The following is a 21,814-nucleotide window of genomic DNA, read 5'->3' on the forward strand; positions in this document are numbered from 1 at the left end:
TGAGCACTCTGAAGTCTTATATCCTTTTTAATACAGTAGCAGTAAAATAGCTAGATGTATCTCCAGTGGTTGATCCTGCCTAGCTTTCTCCTAGGGGGAGTGCTTTATTTAATTGCAAAATTAATACAGGCAGATGGAAAAAAAGAGAAAGAAAAGAAAAAAGTTATCCTTTTACCACAGACCCTTTCCCCAGAGTCATTTACCTGTTGTAAATTTTTTGTGCATTCATTCTGATACTGTTTGAAAGAGATTAATATACTGGGGACATTTGCATTGGTAAAAATGTAATCCTAGGTAGCTGCTGCTTTCCAGGGATCACAGGCCATTTCCCATGACTGGAGCATAGAGTGAAAGGTGATGGCTGGTGGGTGATGAAGTGGGCAAGGTCTGTGGAAGCTGTTCCTGCTGCTCTTAGACTTGTGTTAGAGTTTTAAGCATGATCAGTCTGGGCTTTAGAAAGCTCATCTCTGGTGATGGTTGGAGGGTGGAACAGTGCAGCCAAGACAGGCATTCAATCAGGAGGTCCCATTACCCTGGCGATCAGCCTCAGGAAGGCCAACATTCAGACAATGGGTGGCCCTGCCCTTGGCCCTTCATCGTCTAGACCAGTGCTTTTCAAACCTTGAAGTGTATGCAGATCATCTGAGGATCTTGTTCCTGTGGAGATTCTGATTCAGTTGCCTGGAGTGGGCATGAGATTCTGTGTTTCCAGTAGTCAGTCTCCCAGGTGGTGCTGGATCTCTGGACTACCAGAAGCAGCTGGAATACCTGCTTTTGGAAGAACTGGGAACCAGCCAAAGCCAGCACACTAGGGCCTAGAATTCAGTGCAGAGGCCTGGGAAGGCTACCAAGTTATCAGCTTAGGATTCAAAGTAAAAATGGGGTGAGCTGCAAGGCTGACTGAGGCAGGGCTATTTGGAACTGGGGCTCTCAGTGCCCTGTGTGTCCCCTGCCTGACATGAGGAAAAGTGGATGCCTAGTGGTTGGGTGGAAATTAAGTGAGGCTGGAATAGGGATCGGAGGGCAGGCAGGCATGATGGTGTGAAGAGCCTGCTGAGCTACAGGTCTTCAACCAGTTCAGAGTCCTGGCTTCTTAAGCTGACACTGACCCGTTCCATTTCGGCTGTGATCTCTCCTTGTATGTCACGGCCAAAGCCAGAGATGCTGTCTGCTCTGAGCAGGAGCACGGGCCGTTGACCTGTGGCTGCAGAGACCCAGATACTGGTTAAGGAAAAGTGAAAATAACTGGTTCTGCAGGTACCTATTTATTATTCTTTAATTATTTACAGATTACAACCTCTGGCTCAAGGAAGGGTTTCATTTACATTATGTTAAAAAGAGATATCAAAGCTGTATTTGCACAGAAAAGACAATTTTGAAAAATGCTGAAAATTAAGAGAAAAAAATTTACCCAGATTCCACTATCAACAGAAAATGTCTAAACATTTATTGTTTTGTTTGATCCTCTGGTCATTTGTGTATGAATAAGTGACACTGGTTTTGAAAGCATATATTTTGTAAGCAAATCAAACAAAAATTTTAAACCTACATGTTTCTCAAAGACTTCAATAAATGGGCCAGGGTTTTTTTTTGTTTGTATGTTTGTTTGTTTGTTTGTTTTTAACATTTTTAAACCTGTGAATAGAATACAAGTGTTAAGGCACAGTTTTGCAGTGGTTTTCCCACAGAAGTGCTGTGGTCTGCCCTTGGGTTATGCTAGAGAACCATTGAAGACAGGAGTTGTTTGTCTGTGTTCCCATCAGATGAGTTGATAAAGCAGAGGTTGAACTCCATCGTGGGCTCAGGAATATTTGCCTTGAGCAAACATGGGATAGAAAATTGTAATAAGCCTATCTTGTGTCCTTTTTTTTTTTTAAAGAACCAAATTACAAAGAATATCTTAATTCTTTTTAAATGACATGCTTTTTTTAACCTTTAGGAATTTGAATTTTGGTGTGTATTGTGTCACCATGAACATTTGGGTCGTTATTTAGGAGGGACCTGTTTAACAACAGTCCAGTTAACATTTTACACCTATATATTCCTATTGAAATTTTTGATTCAATAGACACAGTCAAGGTATGTCTGTTTTGTATATGTTAGTTTTCTATTGAATAACAACAAAACACCGCGTAACATGTAAGTACTAAACTACTAATCCTCAGGAACAAGGAGTAATGTGATAAGTGAAGCCAGCCCTTTCCTGGTCTTCAGGGAGAAATTCTCACATGGCGTACAATTGTAACATTCTTATAATACTTGATACAGTCTTATGCTTGCACATTCTTGAGTCACATGATCTCAGATGGTTAGGAAGTGAAGTAATTGTAAGAACCTCAAGAATTTAGCTTTGAGCTCTTCCTGCCACAGATGGCCCTTAGAGTTTCACATCACTTATTGAAATGCCATCAGAGTAAACAAATATGTAGAAGCAAGCTTTCATCTTCCGTTTGCATAGCATTCTCCAGTTCTTAGAATTATTCCATGGCATGCCCTTTTCTGTATTGCGTAAAAACACAGTGTAGTATATGTGAGTATACCATGCGCTCTAAAAGTCTAAGTGAATTCAGTGCTTTAAGAAGTTAACTAAAGAAAATCCCAGTCAGTGATACAAGATGTCATCCTGCCCTTGTCTGCAGTCAGTCAATCAGTAAAGTTATGCCAGATGAGTAAGTTCTGGAGACCTGCTGTATGACATTTTGCCTATTGTTAATGATATTGTATTGTATACTTAAAAGTTTGCTAAGAGGGTAAATCTGATGTTAAATGTTTTTACCACTGGAAAAATAAAAAGAAAGTCCCAGTCTTAGGACTATTGGCTTATTAGGACTTGAAAGTTTCAAAGATGACTTGATTAATGTTTCTAATTATGAAAACAGCCCAATCATCAGTGTGCTCTTGAGAATTAGTCTTACTTTCATTTTCAGTGGTGATTCTTCCTGTGTGTGTTCTCAGACAGTTCAGCGGCCTGTGGGGATTTACCTGCTACTAACTCCATCTACTTAGATTATTTGATGCTTGCTTGCTTGCTTTTAGATAGTCTTCTGAATGGAGATATTTTATAGGTATTTTTTAGTTAATATGCTTTTACTTAAATAACAATGTAACTTTTACATATGTAAGTATGTAAGAGAACACAGACAGTACTTGTGTTCTTCTTTAGACTGGATGAGTGTAGACAATAAAAAACACCTACATGTTCCCTTTTTTCTGCATACCACTAACACTGGGTTTCGGTAATGGCTGAAATTTCTTTCCTACAGGGTCTCACTCTGTTGCTCCCGCTGGAGTGCAGTGGCATGATCATGGCTCACTGAAATCTCTGCCTCCTGGGTTCAAGCAGTTCTCCTGCCTCAGCCTCCCAAGTAGCTGGGACTACAGGCACATACCACCATGCCCAGCTAATTTTTGTATTTTTAGTAGAGACGGGGCTTCCCCATGTTAGCCAGGCTGGTCTCAAACTCTGTGGCTGAAATTTCTAAAGGGAAAACAGTGGCCATCAGCAGCATACAATGCACATTAGGGTCACCGGGGAGGATTTTAAAACACTGATGCCAGGGGCGTCAGGCTCAGAAATTCTAATTTACTTGATCTGGAGATGAGACCTCCTCTGATGGTATTTTATAAAAGATCCCAGGTATTTATAATACACAGGTGTGGTTGATAGTCACTGGCATAGAGTAATTTTCTTGATCTGGGATCCATTGGCTTCTAAGGGGTTTTTATGCTCTGACATTGTTATACTGACTTTAATGTTTGTATGCACATTAAATTTTCTGGTGATACAATCCAAAGAATTTATGAAATGGGAAAAGAGGATGTGGCCACAGAGTTAAAAAGCATTCATGCAGAAAGAGAGAAACAGAAATCATAGAGCTCTTCTACACTACACAGCTTTGGGAATTTGAGGAGGAAGAGGAGCAATCAGTGAAGGCATAAAAAGCGCTAGCAAAGGCAGAAAGAAGCAGTGGTGTGCTGGAGCTGACACCAGCTTGTGAGAGCCCAGTTGTGTTTATCATCCCCATTTCCTTGTTCTGTGATGTCATGTTGGTAGCATCACAGAAATGGCAAATGCTACATATCATTTGACTCCCTCCCCCAGGACACACTGTAAATACTTACATTAGGAAGGCCAGGTGGGGAGAAGTTGAAAGGATGCTCAATAGTGCTCAGTGCTGCCAGGCTCAGCTGTAAAGAGCCTGAGAGCTTCTGGACTTGCAGTCTGCCCCTTCTGATTGGATTTGGTTCCAGACTGGCTGCAATTGCCTGATCTCATTGGTTTAATAAGTGTTTATGTGCCTGCCTCATACCCCAATATCCATGAATGCATCTGGTGAGTGCTGAATACGGGAAGGAAAACATTAGAAGAAATAACTGAGAGCAGATTGAAAAGGATCTTGAATTACCCAGAGAGGTGAAGTGACTTGTCACACTAGTAGTCAATAGCTGAGGTAGAACTGGATCCTAACTATACTGCCCACACTAGGCTTCCTGAATTCTATTTTATGAAATAGGACCTTCTATAAATCATAGGATGGATGCGGGTAATCTCTTGGAATATCATGATCAGATTCGTGCTTTCAAAAACTCACCAACTTTGAGTAATAGGATGGGTTTGATGGGGAAAAGACTGTTAGGGAGCAGGGAGGTTGGATGGGAGGTTGCTGCAGGCCAAGTGAGAGAAGTCCTTGGGGAAAAGGTCAGCTTTTGCTGACCATAGAATAAGAATTTTGTAAGACATAGAGGAAAAGGGGCTGCCAGAGTGGGAGAAGTGAAATGAGCTTGGGGAGAGTTTTGAAGTGAACTGGGGAAAGGCAAGGGATGGTGGGGTGATTTTGCTCCAATGACATGAGCTACATGGATGATGTAGCTCCCTTCCTCGGGCTGGTTTTGTAGAGTTGACTCTCAGACATCCCAGTCTGCCCCTGACAAAACATGAGACCTTCTGAATGCATTCTATGGCTGCTGCATGTTCCTCTACCTGATGATAGTCACTGCTGCCCATGACTAGTAAGATTTAATTCACCCTTGGGAAAGACCACATCTACCTTCTTACTCAGGACAAGTAAATAATTTGGATGCTGGACCACTTGTCATGGTAATTCATATTCAGACCATTGCTGTTATCACTAGCTGGCCACCTATTGCAGAGAGGTAGCAGCAGTCCGGGGAGGAAGAATTCAGATTTTGAGAAATAATTTAGGGGAAGTTAAACTGTTTTTTTGAAATGTAAGTACTGTTTAAATGTTTTAGTATAGTTATAAGGATATATACATAGTAAAGAAAAATTAAAAGAAATCACTAAAAAAAGGGAATGTTGTATTTAATAAGAGATTTACTTGAGTTACTTCCTCATTTAACAGAAAAATCCAGCATGTACTAATTTGTTTACAGGTGCTTTTCAGTGGGAAGAATTGGAAGAAGATATCAGGAAGAAGTTGAAAGATTCTGGGGATGTTTCAAATGTAATCGAGAAAGTTAAATGCATTTTAAAAACACCAGGAAAGGTAAATTAATTTGTTGTAAGTTAGTTAACTTTGACTCTCTGAATTATAACTCACATACTATGATGAATATAAAATTGAGTCCTTAGAAGAGTCAAATACTATATAAATGTAAATATTTCCCTTAAGTATATTTTGCCATTTAAATATTGAAAACATAAGCATGGGTTATTTGTATCTTAGATTGAGTGTGTATGTGTGTGACAGGGTCTCACTGTGTTGCCCCGGTGGGAGGGCGGTGAAATGATCTTGGCTCACTGCAGCCTCCACCTCCTGGGCTCAAGTGACATCTCCCACCTCAGACCCCCCCAGGGGCTGGGACTACAGATATGCGTCACCACACCTAGCTAATTTTTATATTTTTTGTAGAGATGTGGTTTTTCCATGTTGCCCAGGCTAGTCTCCAACTCCTGGGCTCAAGCGATCTGCCCACCATAGCCTCCCAAGGTGCTGGGAGTACAGGCATGAGCCACCACACTCGGCCCTATCTTAGACTTTATGTAAGAATTAAAATATGTGTGAGTCATGTCTTTAAAATGCTCGTTTGCGAATTCTGCCTTCTGAAACATTCCCCTGGAGCTCTGGGAATACACCATCTATATCAAGAATAAAAGGCTGTTTAATTTGTCCAGCTACGGTTAAGGTTATTAGAGAGGCTGCCTTCTCACTCCTCACAGTTTAAGTTTCAAATAGTTTCTGAGAGGAAGGCAGTTCTATATGTCCCTTTTTCAAGTGTTCTGAGAAATCTATTCAATGAGGTGGACAGTTAAGGATTATCTCATCAATTATAGGTTCAAAATTATAAATTAGATTCAAGTTTACAAAAACAGACTTTGTATATTGCCATAGACTGGTGCACATTAAAACTCTAGTGACTTGATATTGTATAGTCTGTAAGGGCTTTAAAAAACATTTCAAAACTTTAGCACATTACACAGTTTAGCCAGTGTATTCTTTTTTCTGATTTTGTGATAAACAAATTGACTGCAGTATATAAATAAGGTAAGTTATATGCAGTGCTTAGCGGAATAAAGATATATATTCACCATAAGAAAAATGATTATTCTTTTAATTTTTTAATACAGATGACTTTTCTGTTTTCTAAAACCTGTTAACATTTTAAAGTTAATGTTTTACAAATATAAAACTGTACTAGCTTAGAGTGAAGATTCTTGATTGTTCTTTAGTTGAGAAATAGTCTTTTTTACAAACAAAGTAACGTGGAATTAAGGAGTAAGTTTTTTTTGTTGTTTTTTTTTTAGTAACACATTGAAGCAGGTATACAGAAGCTGTCCAGTTTTACAAGTATATGGCAGGATGGTAGCTCTTGCAGTCTAATTGAACTAAATAATCCTTTGTAAAAATGTGCACATATGCCTATATTCTCATTTTCAAAACAGTTCATCTAGTTGTCTTGATTAACTTGTTTATGCACCAGTAAAAATGTACATCACATACATTTGTGTTCTCTCAAACTTCTGCCCTCCCATTTTTTTCAAATTCAAAACAGAATTGAGGAGGGAATCTGTTTATAGATTCTCTCCCTCTCTCTCCAGTTCTCTTTCTTATACATTCATGTGTAATATACATCTGTAAAATATTCACAGTATGCAAATTCATAACCTTTATATGGCTGACAAGTACAGAAATGTTGACTTTTCTTCTAACCCTGAACCTTTTCTTGAGTCTGATTCGGAACACATTCCTTTGAATACAGAGAATAAAATGAATTCTTGTTGGGGAAAGGGAAGGCTGGGTGATACGATTCCATGGTATTGCACTGAATTCCCTCTGCATAGGGGGAAAGAAGAGTTCTTTCACCCCTTCTTCTTGTGCTTTCCCAGGGTAAGGGGCTGTCTCATTTACTCAGTACCACACGGGGATGTAACCCCGAATTGGGACTCGGGGAAATGGTAGATTACAATTGTGAATTTGCCACAAATCATCTCTGTGGCTTTGAGTGCATCAGGGCTTCCTATAAAATGAGGAATAAATTGGATGGTTTTTGAAGACTCTGTGAGCTGTCCACTTTGGTGACACTTTTTGTTTGTTTGTTGTTTTTTTGAGACGGAGTCTCGCTCAGTCACCCGGGCTGGAGTGTCATGGCGCGATCTTGGCTCACTGCAAGCTCTGCCTCCCAGGTTCACGCCATTCTCCTACCTCAGCCTCTTGAGTAGCTGGGAATACAGGCGCCTGCCACCACCACGCCTGGCTAATTTTTTTGTATTTTTAGTAGAGACGGGGTTTCACTGTGTTAGCCAGGATGGTCTCGATCTTCTGACCTCGTGATCCGCCCGCCTCGGCTTCCCAAAGTGCTGAGATTACAGGCAAGAGCCACCGCACCCAGCCGGTGATGCTTTTTGACTGTTACTCTCCTTTACGCGTGGCAGGCACTTGACTCCCATCCCCGAATTCCTTGATGGTATGTTGTGTATAGGATCTTAGAGTGACTGTATAGGACCAGGATTTGTATGATCCTGTTTTGCCTATGGATGCCATTCTGGAATGTTTTCTGCTGTCTTAGGAGGAAGAATATTATCATTTCCCCGCCCCCCACCACCAAATATTTTTAACTTCCCACCATAGTAGATTAATTTAGAGTGAGAAGTAGATGTCATTTATTCTTATTACTGCTAATGTTGTGTGTTTATTTCTTAGGGATAAAGCTTTCAGAGTTCCCTAGCTAGCCGAGCAGAGGATTAGCATTCTGACCAGGGCTGGGGCTCTGAGATTCAGCAGGGGGAATGGGTGGAGACGTCAGAATTTAAAATGAATAAAATATGATATTTCAATACAAATCCCAACTAAATCATTCCAAATTAGGGAACAACATAGACTTTAAGCAAGATTGCGGTCCTAATGAATCTTAGTATTTAAAATGACTTACTATTTCATCATCATTTGGGTAACATTACCTGAAAATATTCAGGCTTGTTTTGTTTACCCACTGTAAATAGAGTAAAATTAAAAGAAAAAGAGAGAGAGAGAAAGGAAGAAAGGAAAAGAAAAGAAATGGGTGGAGGGTATGGAAAGGGAGGCTGGCCCTTGACTACCAGGAGGGTTGGCACAAAGGGAATGCCTGAAGACCACAGAAAGGATAAAGCACTGAAGCCTGAGTTAGACAGAGGGGCTGCTCCCAGAGCCACCAGCTCCAGCCAGGCGCGTCAGGACAGACGAGTTACCAAGGGAGAGGGTCTCTGGAATGCCAGATCAGAAACCCAGGAAGGTCTTTGTAGGTTCTAGTGGGCTCTGCTGTGAGTAGGAAGGACAATTAGGATTATATGATTGGACATGAAGATGGAGGTGAACCACCTGGGCCTGGTGGCTCACACCTGTAATCCTAGCATTTTGGGAGACCGAGGCAGGCACATTGCCTGAGGTTAGGAGTTTGAGACCAGCCTGGGAAACATGGAAAAACCCTGTCTCTACAAAAAATTAGCTGGGCATGGTGATGCACACTTGTAGTCCCAGCTTCTCGGGAGGCTGAGGCATGAGAAGCACTTGAGCCTGGGAGGTGGAGGTTGCAATGAGCCAAGATCGCGCCATTGCACTCTAGCCTGGGCCACAGAGCAAGACTCCATCTCAAAAAAGATGGAGATGAACCAACTCATCGGTTATTTTTTAAATGTTCACTGCTTTAAGAGAAAGTGTTAAGCTAGTAAGCAGAAGGATATGGTGTGATAAGGGAAAGATGTATTTTTCTTTTTTTTTTTTTTTCCCGGAGACAGAGTCTCACTCTTTCGCCCAGGCTGGAGTGCAGTGGCGTAATCTCAGCTCACTACAGCCTCCACCTCCCGGGTTCAAGTGATTCTACTGCCTCAGCCTCCCGAGTAGCTGTTATTACAGGCACGCACCACCATGTACAGCTAATTTTTGTATTTTCAGTAGAAATGGGGTTTCGCTATGTTGGCCAGGCTCATCTCAAACTCCAGACCTCAGGTGTCCACCTTGGCCTCCAAAGTGCTGAGCCACTGCGCCCGGCCAAAAAATGTATTTTTCTTAATTACAAATCAAGTACTATCTTAATGAACAAATTAGGTTGTACTTGTAAACATATTTTAGTAGTAGGCATTTGTGTGGGTTGGACTACTGTTGTCTGTTTCCCGACAAAGACTCATGGAGGTTTTAGGACCTTGCAGCTTCTCAGCCATGGAGCTGAGTTTTCTCTTAGGCAGTTCGTTTACTGCTGTGAATGCTGAAGAGAGCAGTGTTGTTCACTGACAGGCAGCCCATACCGTTCTTGAAGGTAAGTTCCTTTGAAACCTATGATCAGAGATGCCATAGAGTATGGAATCATATTTCTTTTGAGATTTAGCATAATTTTCCAAATTCTTAGCCTAGCCTGTATGTTATCAAAGCATATTAAACACCTTCCCCCTGTATTTTGTTTTCCCTGGTAGATTAATTGCCTAAGGAATTGCAAAACCTATCAAGCCAGAAAACCTCTGTGGTTTTATAACACTTCACTCAAGTTTTTCCTTAATAAGCCGATGCTTGCCGATGTTGTCTTCGAAATTCAAGGTATGGATGAACTTTTACAAAGTTTATGATTCATTTTTATTTCTTGTTTCTTTCCTTGCTGTCTACTTCAGATTGGAATGTTTGTTGTGAAGGAATGATTATTCCCTATTATTCCCTATTGAGGGATGTAGATTAATGCTACCTTAAAGTCAACAAAATCTTCCGGGTAAATAGGAAGTATTTTATTAAAATGAGAAGAGAAATTTATATTTCCCTTAGTATTTTTTTCCTTTGCCATATGCTTCATCAACTTTTAGGGCCTAGCAAGGGATGGGGTGATCTGTAATATTTTATTATATATTTTTGTGTGTATTTCTTTAAGATCCTAGTGTTTGCTGCATCTGGAGCTAACCCCTTTAAAATTATATTATATCTGGCTTATTTTATCCAGCTCTCTTACTTTTTATTTGAGAAAAAGGAATTGACCATTATTTTTTTCAGCTGTCTTATTTCTTTTGAGAAAAAGGATTGAGGGTTATGCCTGGCCCACCTCAGGCACCCATAGATATTGCTACATTTATTCCTCACAGCACTTTGAGAATTTTACCACCAGAGCAACTGAGAGCTGCTGCTTATCTCTCTAAGAAAGTAAGACTACCTAATTTTAATGAAGATGGGCTGTTTGAGTGCCCATTATTGATTACTCGCTTGGATAATTTTGTCACTTTAGTAGATTAAGATCTAAAGAATGTGGTGGGAGCTGCCAGCACACAAGGTGCCAACGGGCAGGGGAGAGGCAGAGGGAGGGGACGTGGGCTTATCGCCATGTGCGTCTTGCCTTCTGTCCCTCACTGGCCGCTGACCTGTCTGACTGCACCAGCTCTGCTGCTGCCCCACAGAAATACTTGGATTACCCAGTCTTTCCGCATATGAGACCGGTGTCAGAATACTGGGCTCCTCATCTCATTTGGGCTTATGCCAAAGATGTAAAATTTGGTGCAGGTGCCTGAGCCTTAATGCTTCAAAGTGTCAACCTTTTAGTCAAAGCCATAGCTGCTACAGTGGGGCCGAAGGGAAGAACTGTGATTATTGAATGAAGCTAGGGAAGTCCCAGAGTAACAAAAGATGGTGTGACTGTTGCAAAGTCAATTGGCTTAAAGGATAAATATAAAAATATTGGAGCTAAGCTTGTTGCCAGTAACACTAAGATGTTGCCAATAGCACAAATGAAGAGGCTGGAGGTGGCACCACCACTGCTACTGTACTCGCACACCCTGTGGTCAAGAAAGGTTTTGAGAAGATTAGCAGAGGTGCTAATCCAGTGAAAATCAGAAAAGGTATGATGTTAGCTATTGATGCTCTAATTGCTGAACTTAAGAAGCAGCCTAACTCCAGCCTGGGCGACAGAGCGAGACTCCATCTCAAAAAAATAAAAATCAGTCTAAACCTGTGACAACCCTTGAAGAAATTATTCAGGTTGCTACAATTTCTGCAAATAGAGACAAAAAAAGTCAGCAACATTATTTCTGAAGCAATGAAAGGGGTTGGAAGAAAGGCTGTCATTACAGTAAAGGATGGAAAAACACTGAATGGTGCATTAGAATCACCATATCTAATTTTTGCATACCTATTAGTACATCGAAATTTTTGCATACTTTATTAATACATTGAATAATTAGGCTAAATTTTCACATAACTTATTAATACATCGAAAGGTCAGAAACGTGAATTCAAGGATGCCTATGTTCCGTTGAGTGAAACAGAAATGTCTAGTACCCAGTCTGTTGTACCTACTCTTGAAATTGCCAGTGCTCACTATAAGCCTTTGGTTGTCATTGCTGAAGATGTTGATGGAGAAGCTCTATAAACTTCCCTTTTGAATAGGCTGAAAGTTGATCTTCAGGTTATAGCAGTGAAAGCTCCAGGTTTATTGACAATAGAAAGAACCAGCTTAAAGATACGGCTCTTGCTGCTGGTGGTGCAGTGTTTGCAGAAGAGGGGTTGGCCTCATAACACAGGAAAAGTTGGAGAGGTCATTGTGACCAAAGGTGATGCTGTGCTCTTTAAAGGAAATGGTGACAAGTCTTGAATTGAAAATTATATTCAAGAAATCATTGAGCAGTTAGATATCACAGCTAGTGAATATGAAAAGGGAAAACTGAATGAATGGCAAAACTTTAAAATGGAGTAGCTGTGCTGAAGGTTGGTGTGGCAAGTGATGTCAAAATGAATGAAAAGAAAGAGTTACAGATGCCCTTAATGCTATAAGAGCTGCTATTGAAGAAAACATCATTCTGGGATGGGGTTGTGCCTTGCTTCAGTGCATTCCAGCCTTGGACTCATTAACTCCAACTAATAAAAATAAAAAATTGGTATAGAAATTATTAAAAGAATACTCAACATTCTGGCAGTGACCACTGCTAAGAATGCAGGTGTTGAAGGATCTTTGGTAGCTGAGGCAATTGTGCAGCATTCCTCAGAAGCTGGTTATGGAGCTATGGTTGGGGATTTTGTGAATATGGTGGAAAAGAAATCATTGACCCAACGAAGGATGCGAGAACTGCTTTATTAGATGCTGCTTGGGTGCCTTCTCCATTAATTACAGCAGAAGTTGTAGTCACAGAAATTCCTAAAGAAGAGAAGGACCCTGGAATGGGTGCTGTAGGTGGATGGGAGGTGGCATTTCTGATTCCTAGAATAGAGCTTGACCTTTATTCATGAACTTGTGATAGGAAGCTCAAGGCAGTATTTCTCACCAGTAACTGAAGAAAAGGCTGGGTGATGTTTTAAAAATGTCACTGTAACCATCAGTTACTGGTTTATGTTTTAAATCACTGTAACCATCAGTTACTGATTTCAACTGACAATAAATAGCAGTTTACTGCTGTCATTGTCCATGCCTGCAAATAATTATTTTGTACTTTTGGATAAAAACACATTTTACATTCCTGATACTGGGTGAAAGAGCCGCGTACCAATGTACTGCTTTCAGCTTAAATCACTGAGACATTTTTACTACTATGCTGTTAAAATCAGGATTTTAGTGCTTGCTAACAACAGATGAGAAGTTAAGAAGCAGCTTTTCTGTGGAGAGTAAGAATAATTGTGTACAAAGTAGAGGAATACCCAATTATGTGACAACCTGTATGTAATACAAATTTGTTTAAAGTTAGAATGAATTGTTAGATACCTTCAGTTATGCAAGAAAGACTGAATTCCACCATATTCACAAAATCCCCAACCATAGCTCCATAACCAACTTCTGAGGAACGCTGCACAATTGCCTCAGCTACCAAAGATCCTTCAACACCTGCATTCTTAGCAGTGGTCACTGCCAGAATGTTGAGTATTCTTTTAATAATTTCTATACCAATTTTTTATTTTTATTAGTTGGAGTTAATGAGTCCAAGGCTGGAATGCACTACTGTTTTCCAATGAAACTCTAAATAGAACTTTAGGTGGGCAATTACTAAAAGGAAGATATAATCTTATTTAATGGTAGAATTGTGTAGCAGCTAACAATAGTCATTTACTTTTAAAAATATTTCCTCAGAAAGATGCACATTACTTTTAACTTTGGTCATCTGCCACGACAGGGAAATGGAAACTTTCCAATGTACCTTCCGACAAGCCACGGCCAGCCCCGTGTGCAGTGTGAGCCTGGGACCCTGAAAGTAGGGCAGCGAGAGTGACCTTGAGATACAGAAAAACAACTGGGAAGAAAGCTAACAAGAGGACACAGACTTTATATCATGCTTTCGTCATTTTAGACCTAAAACTGGCTCTAAGCCCCTCATGTGATCACACCTTCATTTATTTGTTGCCTAAATAAAGATCCAAACTGTCTATCTAGAGACAGCTTTCATAAATTACTCATTATAGGTAGGGCACTCCTAGTCAGGGATAAAGCTCCTGGTGATTACAGAATTCTGTCACTAGCTTCTAGAAGAATAAACTCTCTATTGATGAAGACATTTACTAAAAGTATTTGGTATGCTCTATCCATACCAGAGAAACACAGGAATAGATAATTTTGTACAAATCATCTAAGAAGCTTCTCATTTCAACAGAAAAGACTACATCCATTGTTAAGAAGAGATATGATTAGTAAATTAAAAAGTATTTCCATCTTTCTAAAATTAGCTTTTTAAAAAAGTCTAGTTTATGGAGATTGAATCAGTTTCTGCATTCTGAAAGAAGGAGAATGATGCTGCTGGAGATGGCTGAATATTGTCTTCCAGATGACTTCCTGGGGGGCACTGGGGTCACCCATGATTTAGGGTTGACTGGGAGCAGACTCCGCAAGATGGAGATAAGGTGGGGGCAAACCATTCCGGTGACCATTATAACAACCTAGGGCACTGCTTTTCATAACCGGAAAAAGAATTAGTAATCTGAAGGTTATATGGTGAACATATGAGAGTAGTGTCTAGTGGTGTTTGATCCAGGGCTTGGTGAGTTCTGGTAGATGTCTTCTCTCCTATAACATAGTGTTTGTATTAATCAGACCAAGCATCTCTGATCTTCCTGGGTGTTCTAGCTACTGGTTCTATGGCCAGGGCTGACCAATCTCTTAGCATTTGCACAATATTTGATACAAATTAAGTACAGCATACTCGATTAGGTATTTACTTCCTAAGTCCTGAGTATGTGTTAGTCCTTTGCTATATATTTTTTTTTTAACGTACGTCCTCTTGATTGGAGTTTCGGATGTTCCCAAACCCCTCAGTCATCCCCTAAGACTCTGGAATTTTGGGTTATTCTCTAAATGACTAATCTCTGTCTTTGTGTGTGTGCTTTAGAAGTTTAACTATGAGAAGGAAGCCATAATTCCTGGTCACAGGAGGAAACTTAAAATTTCCACTAATAAAGGATCTATGTTATTATGTTGCTGTGTCTCCTACAGTCCCTAGAACTGTGACTTGCCTTTAATAAATGGCTATTGATAGTAAGATTAATGGTCCTGAACTTGGGAATCCACCACCGAAGCATAAATGCGCTTGAAGAAGACTTTGCATTGTAATAAACTTGTACAAGGAAAGAGGGTCCATCTCTTTGCCAGGGATGTTCATTTTGCAGCACAGTTTGAGAGCAATCTTTTTCAAGTAAATTGAATATGAATGCCTGTCCCCATCATACATTAATGAATTAGGGATTGTCTCCCATCCCCACCTTTTCTCTTTTGCTGTGTTATAAAATAGTTACCAAATGTGCTTGTAATTTGCATAGAAGGCATTGGCATCAAACATGATGTCAGCGTAACTCAATGAAAAGATTTTCGAAAGGAATATGGAAAACGTGAAAATATATGTCATATCAAAAACGAGAGATAAGCAGTGATGTGGTGAACCCTTGCTCCTCCTAATCTTGTGCTTTTCTTCCATGATTCTACCTACTGCAGGCACCTGCTCCCCTTTCACCGTTTATGCAGGGGCTGGGGTCAGGAGGGCTGGCTGGATGATGATGTGCAGCGATTGCTGTGGTGCTCTTTATTGCTTCCCTAACTCTGAAACCAAGTCTTCTTAGGAGTTGGAAGCAGGGAACAGCAGGAATGGTGGAGGCAGGATCTGGCAGCAGCTTCTCTAAAGTCAGCTGTAGGCGAGGCACACCAGCTCCTGAGAACTGGGGTGGGGAGGGGAGCTGTAGACAGCAGCAGCAGTGTCGTTTCCTCAGGATGGGCCCCAATTCCAGCCTTGGCTTGGCGTCCTGACCAGTGTGTCTATGGGCAAGTCACCTGACATTTCTTGTCTTCAAGTTTCGTTTGTGAAGTGAAGAGGGTGATGAACCATACAGATTCTAAAAGGTTATTTTTAGTTGTGTAACTAATAACCATCCTTCTTTGATTCTCCTTGCACTACTTGCAGGGTAGCAGTGAGAAAACTAAGAAGAAATTTTGAGTTAGAAGTTGAGTGAATTCCTGCTCCTTTCATAGTTGCAATATGTGACCACCAGCCCATTGAATGGAATGGAGTGTGTTTGAATTCTCCTCCCTGTGGTCACTGTGGCAGCAGGCTCAGCTTACTAGGGCCATTTCTCTAATGTACCTTTGGAATTCTTCCAAAATGTATAGGGAGAAGTAGAAAAACCAGAGGCGTTCTGAGTGAGGAAAGAAGCAGATGACTCAGCAAATCACCAATCTCCTTCATTTCCTTGAACAGCAGATAGTTGAATTTCATGAAGAAACTTTAATTTTTTTCTGATTATGAAAGTCTTATATGATTGTTTTAACCAAGTGTGCAGAGAATGATCATACTTATAGACAATGTCTGTTTTGTTCATAAGTGAATTAAAAAGGTCGGGAAAGATATATTCCATATTGTGAACAGTGGTCATGTTTAGAAACTGAAATGGGCATGGTGATTAGAAAAATGTTATAAGTGCTTATTGTAGAACAGTCAGATAATATATAAAGGTGCAAAAAGTAAAAAATAAAAATCACCCATAATCCTATGCCTCAGTAACAATCCCAGTTTGATTCTGGCAAAATTCCCTCAAGTCAGTTTTCCTCTGCTTAGAAAAAAACGGCTGGGAAAATAGATACTACTGTCTACCCAATTGTGTGTCTTTTATTTTTGAACTTATGTCTTAAGCATTTTACGCTGGATTAAAATTGCTTGTTAACATGTTTAATATAGGTGTAAATTTTAACTATTTTAACTATAGGTGTAAATTTAGGTATCTCCTTTATTTTCACTATTAGAAATAAGAGCTGCATTGAAGATTTAATGTAAATATCTCACTCTGAAATTGGGATTATGTTGTTAGAATAGATTCCTTGTCAAAGAATAGGAACATCTGTAAGACATCATAAATGCTATGAAATTGTATATGTCCAGAATACTAATTTACATTCTAATGTAAATTCTGTACTAATTTACATTCCCATTGGCAGTGTATGAAAGCACTTGTTTTCATACAAACAAATCCTTGTCAGCATGAAGTATGCTTACATCTTAATTTTTCTTGCAAATTTGATACAACTGTGTGTTTTTAATATTCTACTCTAGAATCAAGAAGTTCAGACTGTGCAAATAAAAATCCAAATCTCCTCTGATCCATTGGATCTTTTAGTATTGAGACATTTGTATTACATATATATGATAGCATTGACTCTGGCAGCAACTCTACTAGAGATTATATATGTAAATCTCAAGTCTTGAAACAGTGTTGTATTTTGGTATTGGTATTCACAACCCTACTTGCCACATGATGGTGGAGCAGAGATTTGCACCTTAACTCAAAGACGAGCATGAGAGTGCTTAAAACACCTGGTTAGTGCACCTAGAAAAATTAGATTGATTTCAGAATGGCACAGTCATAACTGCTGCTTTATTTAAAGTCAAATTGCATTCTCTCATGTATCCTATTTTACATTCTTGTCATTATCTGAAAATTTATAAAGGTTGAGTACCCTTAATCTAAAACCCTAAAATCCAAAATATCCTAAAATCCAAGATTTTTTGAGTGCTGATGTATGCTCAAAGAAAATGCTCATTGGAGCATTTTGGATTTTGGATTTTTGGATTAGAGATGCTAAACTATTAAGGAGATTAGAAATGCTAAACTATTAAGAATGTGTGTATATATATATATGTACTATTAAACATTCTTAATATATATATACACACACATATATATATATCTACATATATATATATATTTATCAAATTTTTCAAAATCTAAAATAAAATGGAAGCATTGAAACATCTCTGGTCCCAAGCATTTCACATAAGGGATACTCAACCTATGCCAGGCATGAAGGTTTGCTTTTTAGATGATGTTAATGCCTCTCAGTGTGACAGCCTTTGGGCTCTATGGTTTTGAATTGTAGTTAAATTATTAACAGACAGCTAAATTTTAATGTCACTCTGAAAAATGAATGTCTAATTTTGGGGGCTATAAATAGGAATAGCAATTGGAAGTGTGAAAGTACTTCTAACTTTATCAGTGATGTGTAATTCAAATGTTTTACACCAAACCAAAAAAAAAATTGGAAAGGAAAATATTTTTATGTTTTAAATTTATTTATGTCGAACTTAAGACAGACCCTGAAAGTAAGGATTGGGTAACCAGTCTCAAATCTTAATTATAAACTTTAAGTTACAGTGCAGTCTTCAGATAAATTTACAATTTTTTTTTGCTATACACTTTACTTAAAATATTTATGATGCAAAATACACACTTCAAAAGATTCATAGTTGTGAAATAATTCACACTGGAATGTAACTTTGATATCAATACAAATTTATGTGAAGTAATTGGAATAATAATTTAAAAATTAGATGAGTATCCATTTAAATGTAATGTTTTGGCTGGGCATGGTGACTCATGGCTGTAATCCCAGCACTTTTGGAGGCCAAGGTGGGCAGATCACCTGAGGTCGGGAGTTCAAGACCAGCCTGGCCAACGTGGTGAAACCCCATCTCTACTAAAAATACAAAAATCAGCCGGGCAAGGCAGCACATGCCTATAATCCCAGCTACCTGGAAGGCTGAGACACAAGAATCGCTTGAACCCGGGAAGCAGAGGAAGCTGTGAGCTAAGGTCACACCACTGTACTCTAGCCAGAAGACAGTGAGACTCTGTCTCAAAAAGTAAAATTTTTTAAAAATGTAATTTATTTTATAATTATATTTTGTAATTATTTCACACAATAATAATCTGAAGTCACACGTATTAAGTTTTTGGCTTCTTTACTCCAGTTTTGAGCATGAATATTAATCTCATGAGAGGTTTAAGGAAAACTAAGTAAGAATGGAATCTATGGAACAATTTACACCAGAACTGATATACTGAGGGACCTTGAGGTGGTAGTAGTGCCACGGGTCAGAAAGACCTGGTTAAGATCTTTGCTTGGATGCATACTTACTATGTAGGTTTGACTGTGTTACTTTACGTTTCTGCCTTTTTTTTTTTTTGCCTATAAAATAGGGATACTAATTTCTACCTTGTGGCGTGGTCATGGGGGTTGAGATAGTGCATACAAAGGACAAGCAGAGGCTTCACCTGCAGACTCCACTCCCCTTCACCTGCAATGGCAGCTAGTTTAGTACTGGTGGATCGCTGTACTTTTTCCTGCTGAACCCACGTTCCGCAGCCAGTCTTTCTTTTAAAGTTTCCCAGGCCTTCACCAAAAACTGGCTGAAATTAGCCTACGATAGAAAATGGGATACCATCCCTCTAATAGGTGATCATCAAATATATATATTTTCTTTACCACTCCCAACTTATTGTTTTGGCGTGTGAAAAAAAAAAAAAAAAAAAAAAAAACAGTTACTATAGCAGTTCTAAAGTCAGTATTGGTAAATATTTAGAGAGGTACGGATGTCCTTTTGACATGAGTCTGTGTCACATGAAGAGTTTTTTAGAAAATTACATTCCTTCCCCATTTACTCAGCTAGTATATATTCTGAATCTCCCTTGAGCTAGATAGGTATCCTTTTTTAGCAATGAAACCAAAAACAGTTCTAAAAATTTCACTTTTGAAACCTGGAAAGTAGTATGAAGAAAGTGTGACAAATGTAGTATTTTATTTTAGTAAACAGTGGAAACAAAGATTTTTTATAATCTCTGTAAAGTGACTAGAAAACTTGAGCTTTTCATTTTTATTTCACTCTTGTAGTTCTTTTCCTTAGAAAAAATTCTTAAAATTGTAACATCAAATGAATACTACAAAGAGAAGATAGTTTGGCCTTGACAGGTTAAAGGAACATGATTATCTTTTAACTAGAAAATGCTGTCTTCCATTTCCTTAAGTAATTTCTGTACCTGTATCCTATTGCCAGTTAGTACGTAAACCGCATTATGTTCCTTCAGCATATTTTTATATACAGTGTTGAAAGATCTAACCATACTAAGGTATTGTATTACAGTTTCACAACAGAACAATTTATAACATCAAAACAGTAGTTTAAAGGTGAAAAACTGAAGTTGATGTTTTCTTAACAGGAAGTGTAATCGTTTTCCAAACTAAATTCCAATATTGAAATAGGCTTAAAAATGCTTTAAGGTACAGTTGTCGGCCAGGTGCAGGGGCTCACGCAGGTAATGCCAGCACTTTGAGAGGCTGAAGTGGGCGCATCACTTGAAGCCAGGAGTTCAAGACCAGCCTGGCCACCACAGCAAAACCCTGTCTCTAGTGAAAATACAAAAAAATTTAGTCAGGCATAGTAACGCAGGCCTGTAATCTCAGCTACTCGGGAGGCTGAGGCATGAGAATCATTTGACCAGGGAGGTGGAGGTTGTGGTGAGAGATTGTGCTAGTGTACTCTAGCCTGGACAACAAAGCAAGACTCTGTCTCAAAAAAAAAACAAAGAAAAAAGAAAAGGTACAGTCGTTCCTTAATGTCCATGGGGGATTGGTTGCAAGGACCTCCTGCAGACACCCAGATCTGCTATGCTCAAGTTCATGATATTAAATGGCTTAGTATTTACATGTAACCTATGCATATCCTCTTGCATACCTAAAATCGTCTCTAGATTACTTATAATAACTAACACAATGTAAATGTTATATAAATAGTTGTTATACTGTATTGTTTAGGGAATAATGACAATTTTTTTAAAATTTTGGGTATGTTCAATACAGTTGCAGGGTTTTTTTCTGAATATTTTCCACTCTCGGTTGGTTCAGTCTGTGGATGTGGAACCCATGGATTCGGAGAGCTAACTGTACTGAGTGTTTTGTTGCTGGGTTTTGCAACTCTGTTATAACCCCATTATCAACAGAAAATTTCTGTTAAAATTTCAAGGTTACTTATCAAATTCTACCCCCATCAACTATCTACTTGGTATTTTTTGGTAGATCTTAAATCCCTGTGCTTACCCCAAGTTATAGATCATCCAGTTTATTGAAGTCATGCTTCTAATTATTAAAAAAATAGTGCCCTATTTATCTTTAACATTTTAAAACCTTACAGTTACAAGTCAAATGGCATTACCTGTTTGTCTTCTTTATTAATTGCTGCACACAGATATAGCCAGCATGCTATTTTAATTATGGAAACTGGTCCTTCCTGGTGGAGGGACACTGTCACAGTGAGGCAAGGAGGGGTGTACCTGCCGGGAGGTGAGTGTTGACTGGGTGGGAGGGCTTCACAAGTTACTTCCCTGCTCCTCGGGTAGTTGTAGCTGTGCAAATCGCAGTGCCAAGCAGTAGACGCAAAGCTGGCAGTGCCAGGTGTTGCTTGTAGATCCTGAGTGATTATTGGCTTTGGAAAAAGCCACTGGGCTTAGATGTAACTCTTTTTCTTCTTTCCTGAGTCAGGAAATGGTTTGCTTGGATTTAAAAGGGATGAAGAACCCAATAATTGTAAATGCTTTAGAGAAGACTATATAACCCTGATAAGTACTAGATTTTAGAGATATGTAGGTAAACTCTTGGGCAGGGCTGAGTCGTTTGGTTTGGTTGGAGAGTTACTTTCTGGAATGCGACAGCTTTGTCACCCACACTGGCTGTGGTGTCTTCCACGAAAGTAAAAACTGCTCCAAAGCAGAGGTAGCTTTGTCTTCCTCCTCTTTGTATCTTCAATTCCAAATGCAGTGATTGGCACATGCTGATGCTCAGTAATAATCTGTTGAAGTGATCCAGGCTGAACTGAAGACTGGCAGTGTGTATTGGTGGTTTCCTAAGGTGGTGTAAGTGGAGAGCCCTGGCCACCTGTGGCCCTATCCAGCGCTGCCTTTGTGTGGTGCAGCAGTAGCTAGAAAGCCTAGCAAGCTTTTCCTAAAGAGTCAGTTCAGTTCAGTGTGTTCAGTGAGCAGTATGGGCTGAGAGGGCCCTCAAAATTCAATGTAGCGCTGGCTCTCCCAGCAGCAAGCATTGTTCGTGTGAGACAGAATGGTTGCCT

At 39.4% G+C, this 21,814-nt stretch overlaps 1 protein-coding gene and 1 pseudogene across 3 annotated transcripts in view; both read left to right on the forward strand.

The window, feature by feature from the left end:
• The window catches only part of RHOBTB3 (Rho related BTB domain containing 3), a 65,219-nt gene that overhangs the window by 26,644 nt on the left and 16,761 nt on the right, over positions 1–21,814 (forward strand). For both annotated transcript variants that reach the window (NM_001260883.1, XM_015140446.3), the window contains 2 exon segments: positions 5,395–5,507; positions 9,905–10,025. In NM_001260883.1, coding sequence (NP_001247812.1) covers positions 5,395–5,507; positions 9,905–10,025 — 234 coding nt within the window.
• LOC106998857 (60 kDa heat shock protein, mitochondrial-like) lies at positions 10,773–13,143 on the forward strand (annotated as a pseudogene). The gene is made up of 2 exons (XR_013418428.1): positions 10,773–11,346; positions 11,403–13,143. The product of XR_013418428.1 is annotated as a 60 kDa heat shock protein, mitochondrial-like (transcript).

Source organism: Macaca mulatta, chromosome 6 (genome assembly GCF_049350105.2).
Source record: "Macaca mulatta isolate MMU2019108-1 chromosome 6, T2T-MMU8v2.0, whole genome shotgun sequence".
Taxonomy (NCBI): domain Eukaryota; kingdom Metazoa; phylum Chordata; class Mammalia; order Primates; family Cercopithecidae; genus Macaca; species Macaca mulatta.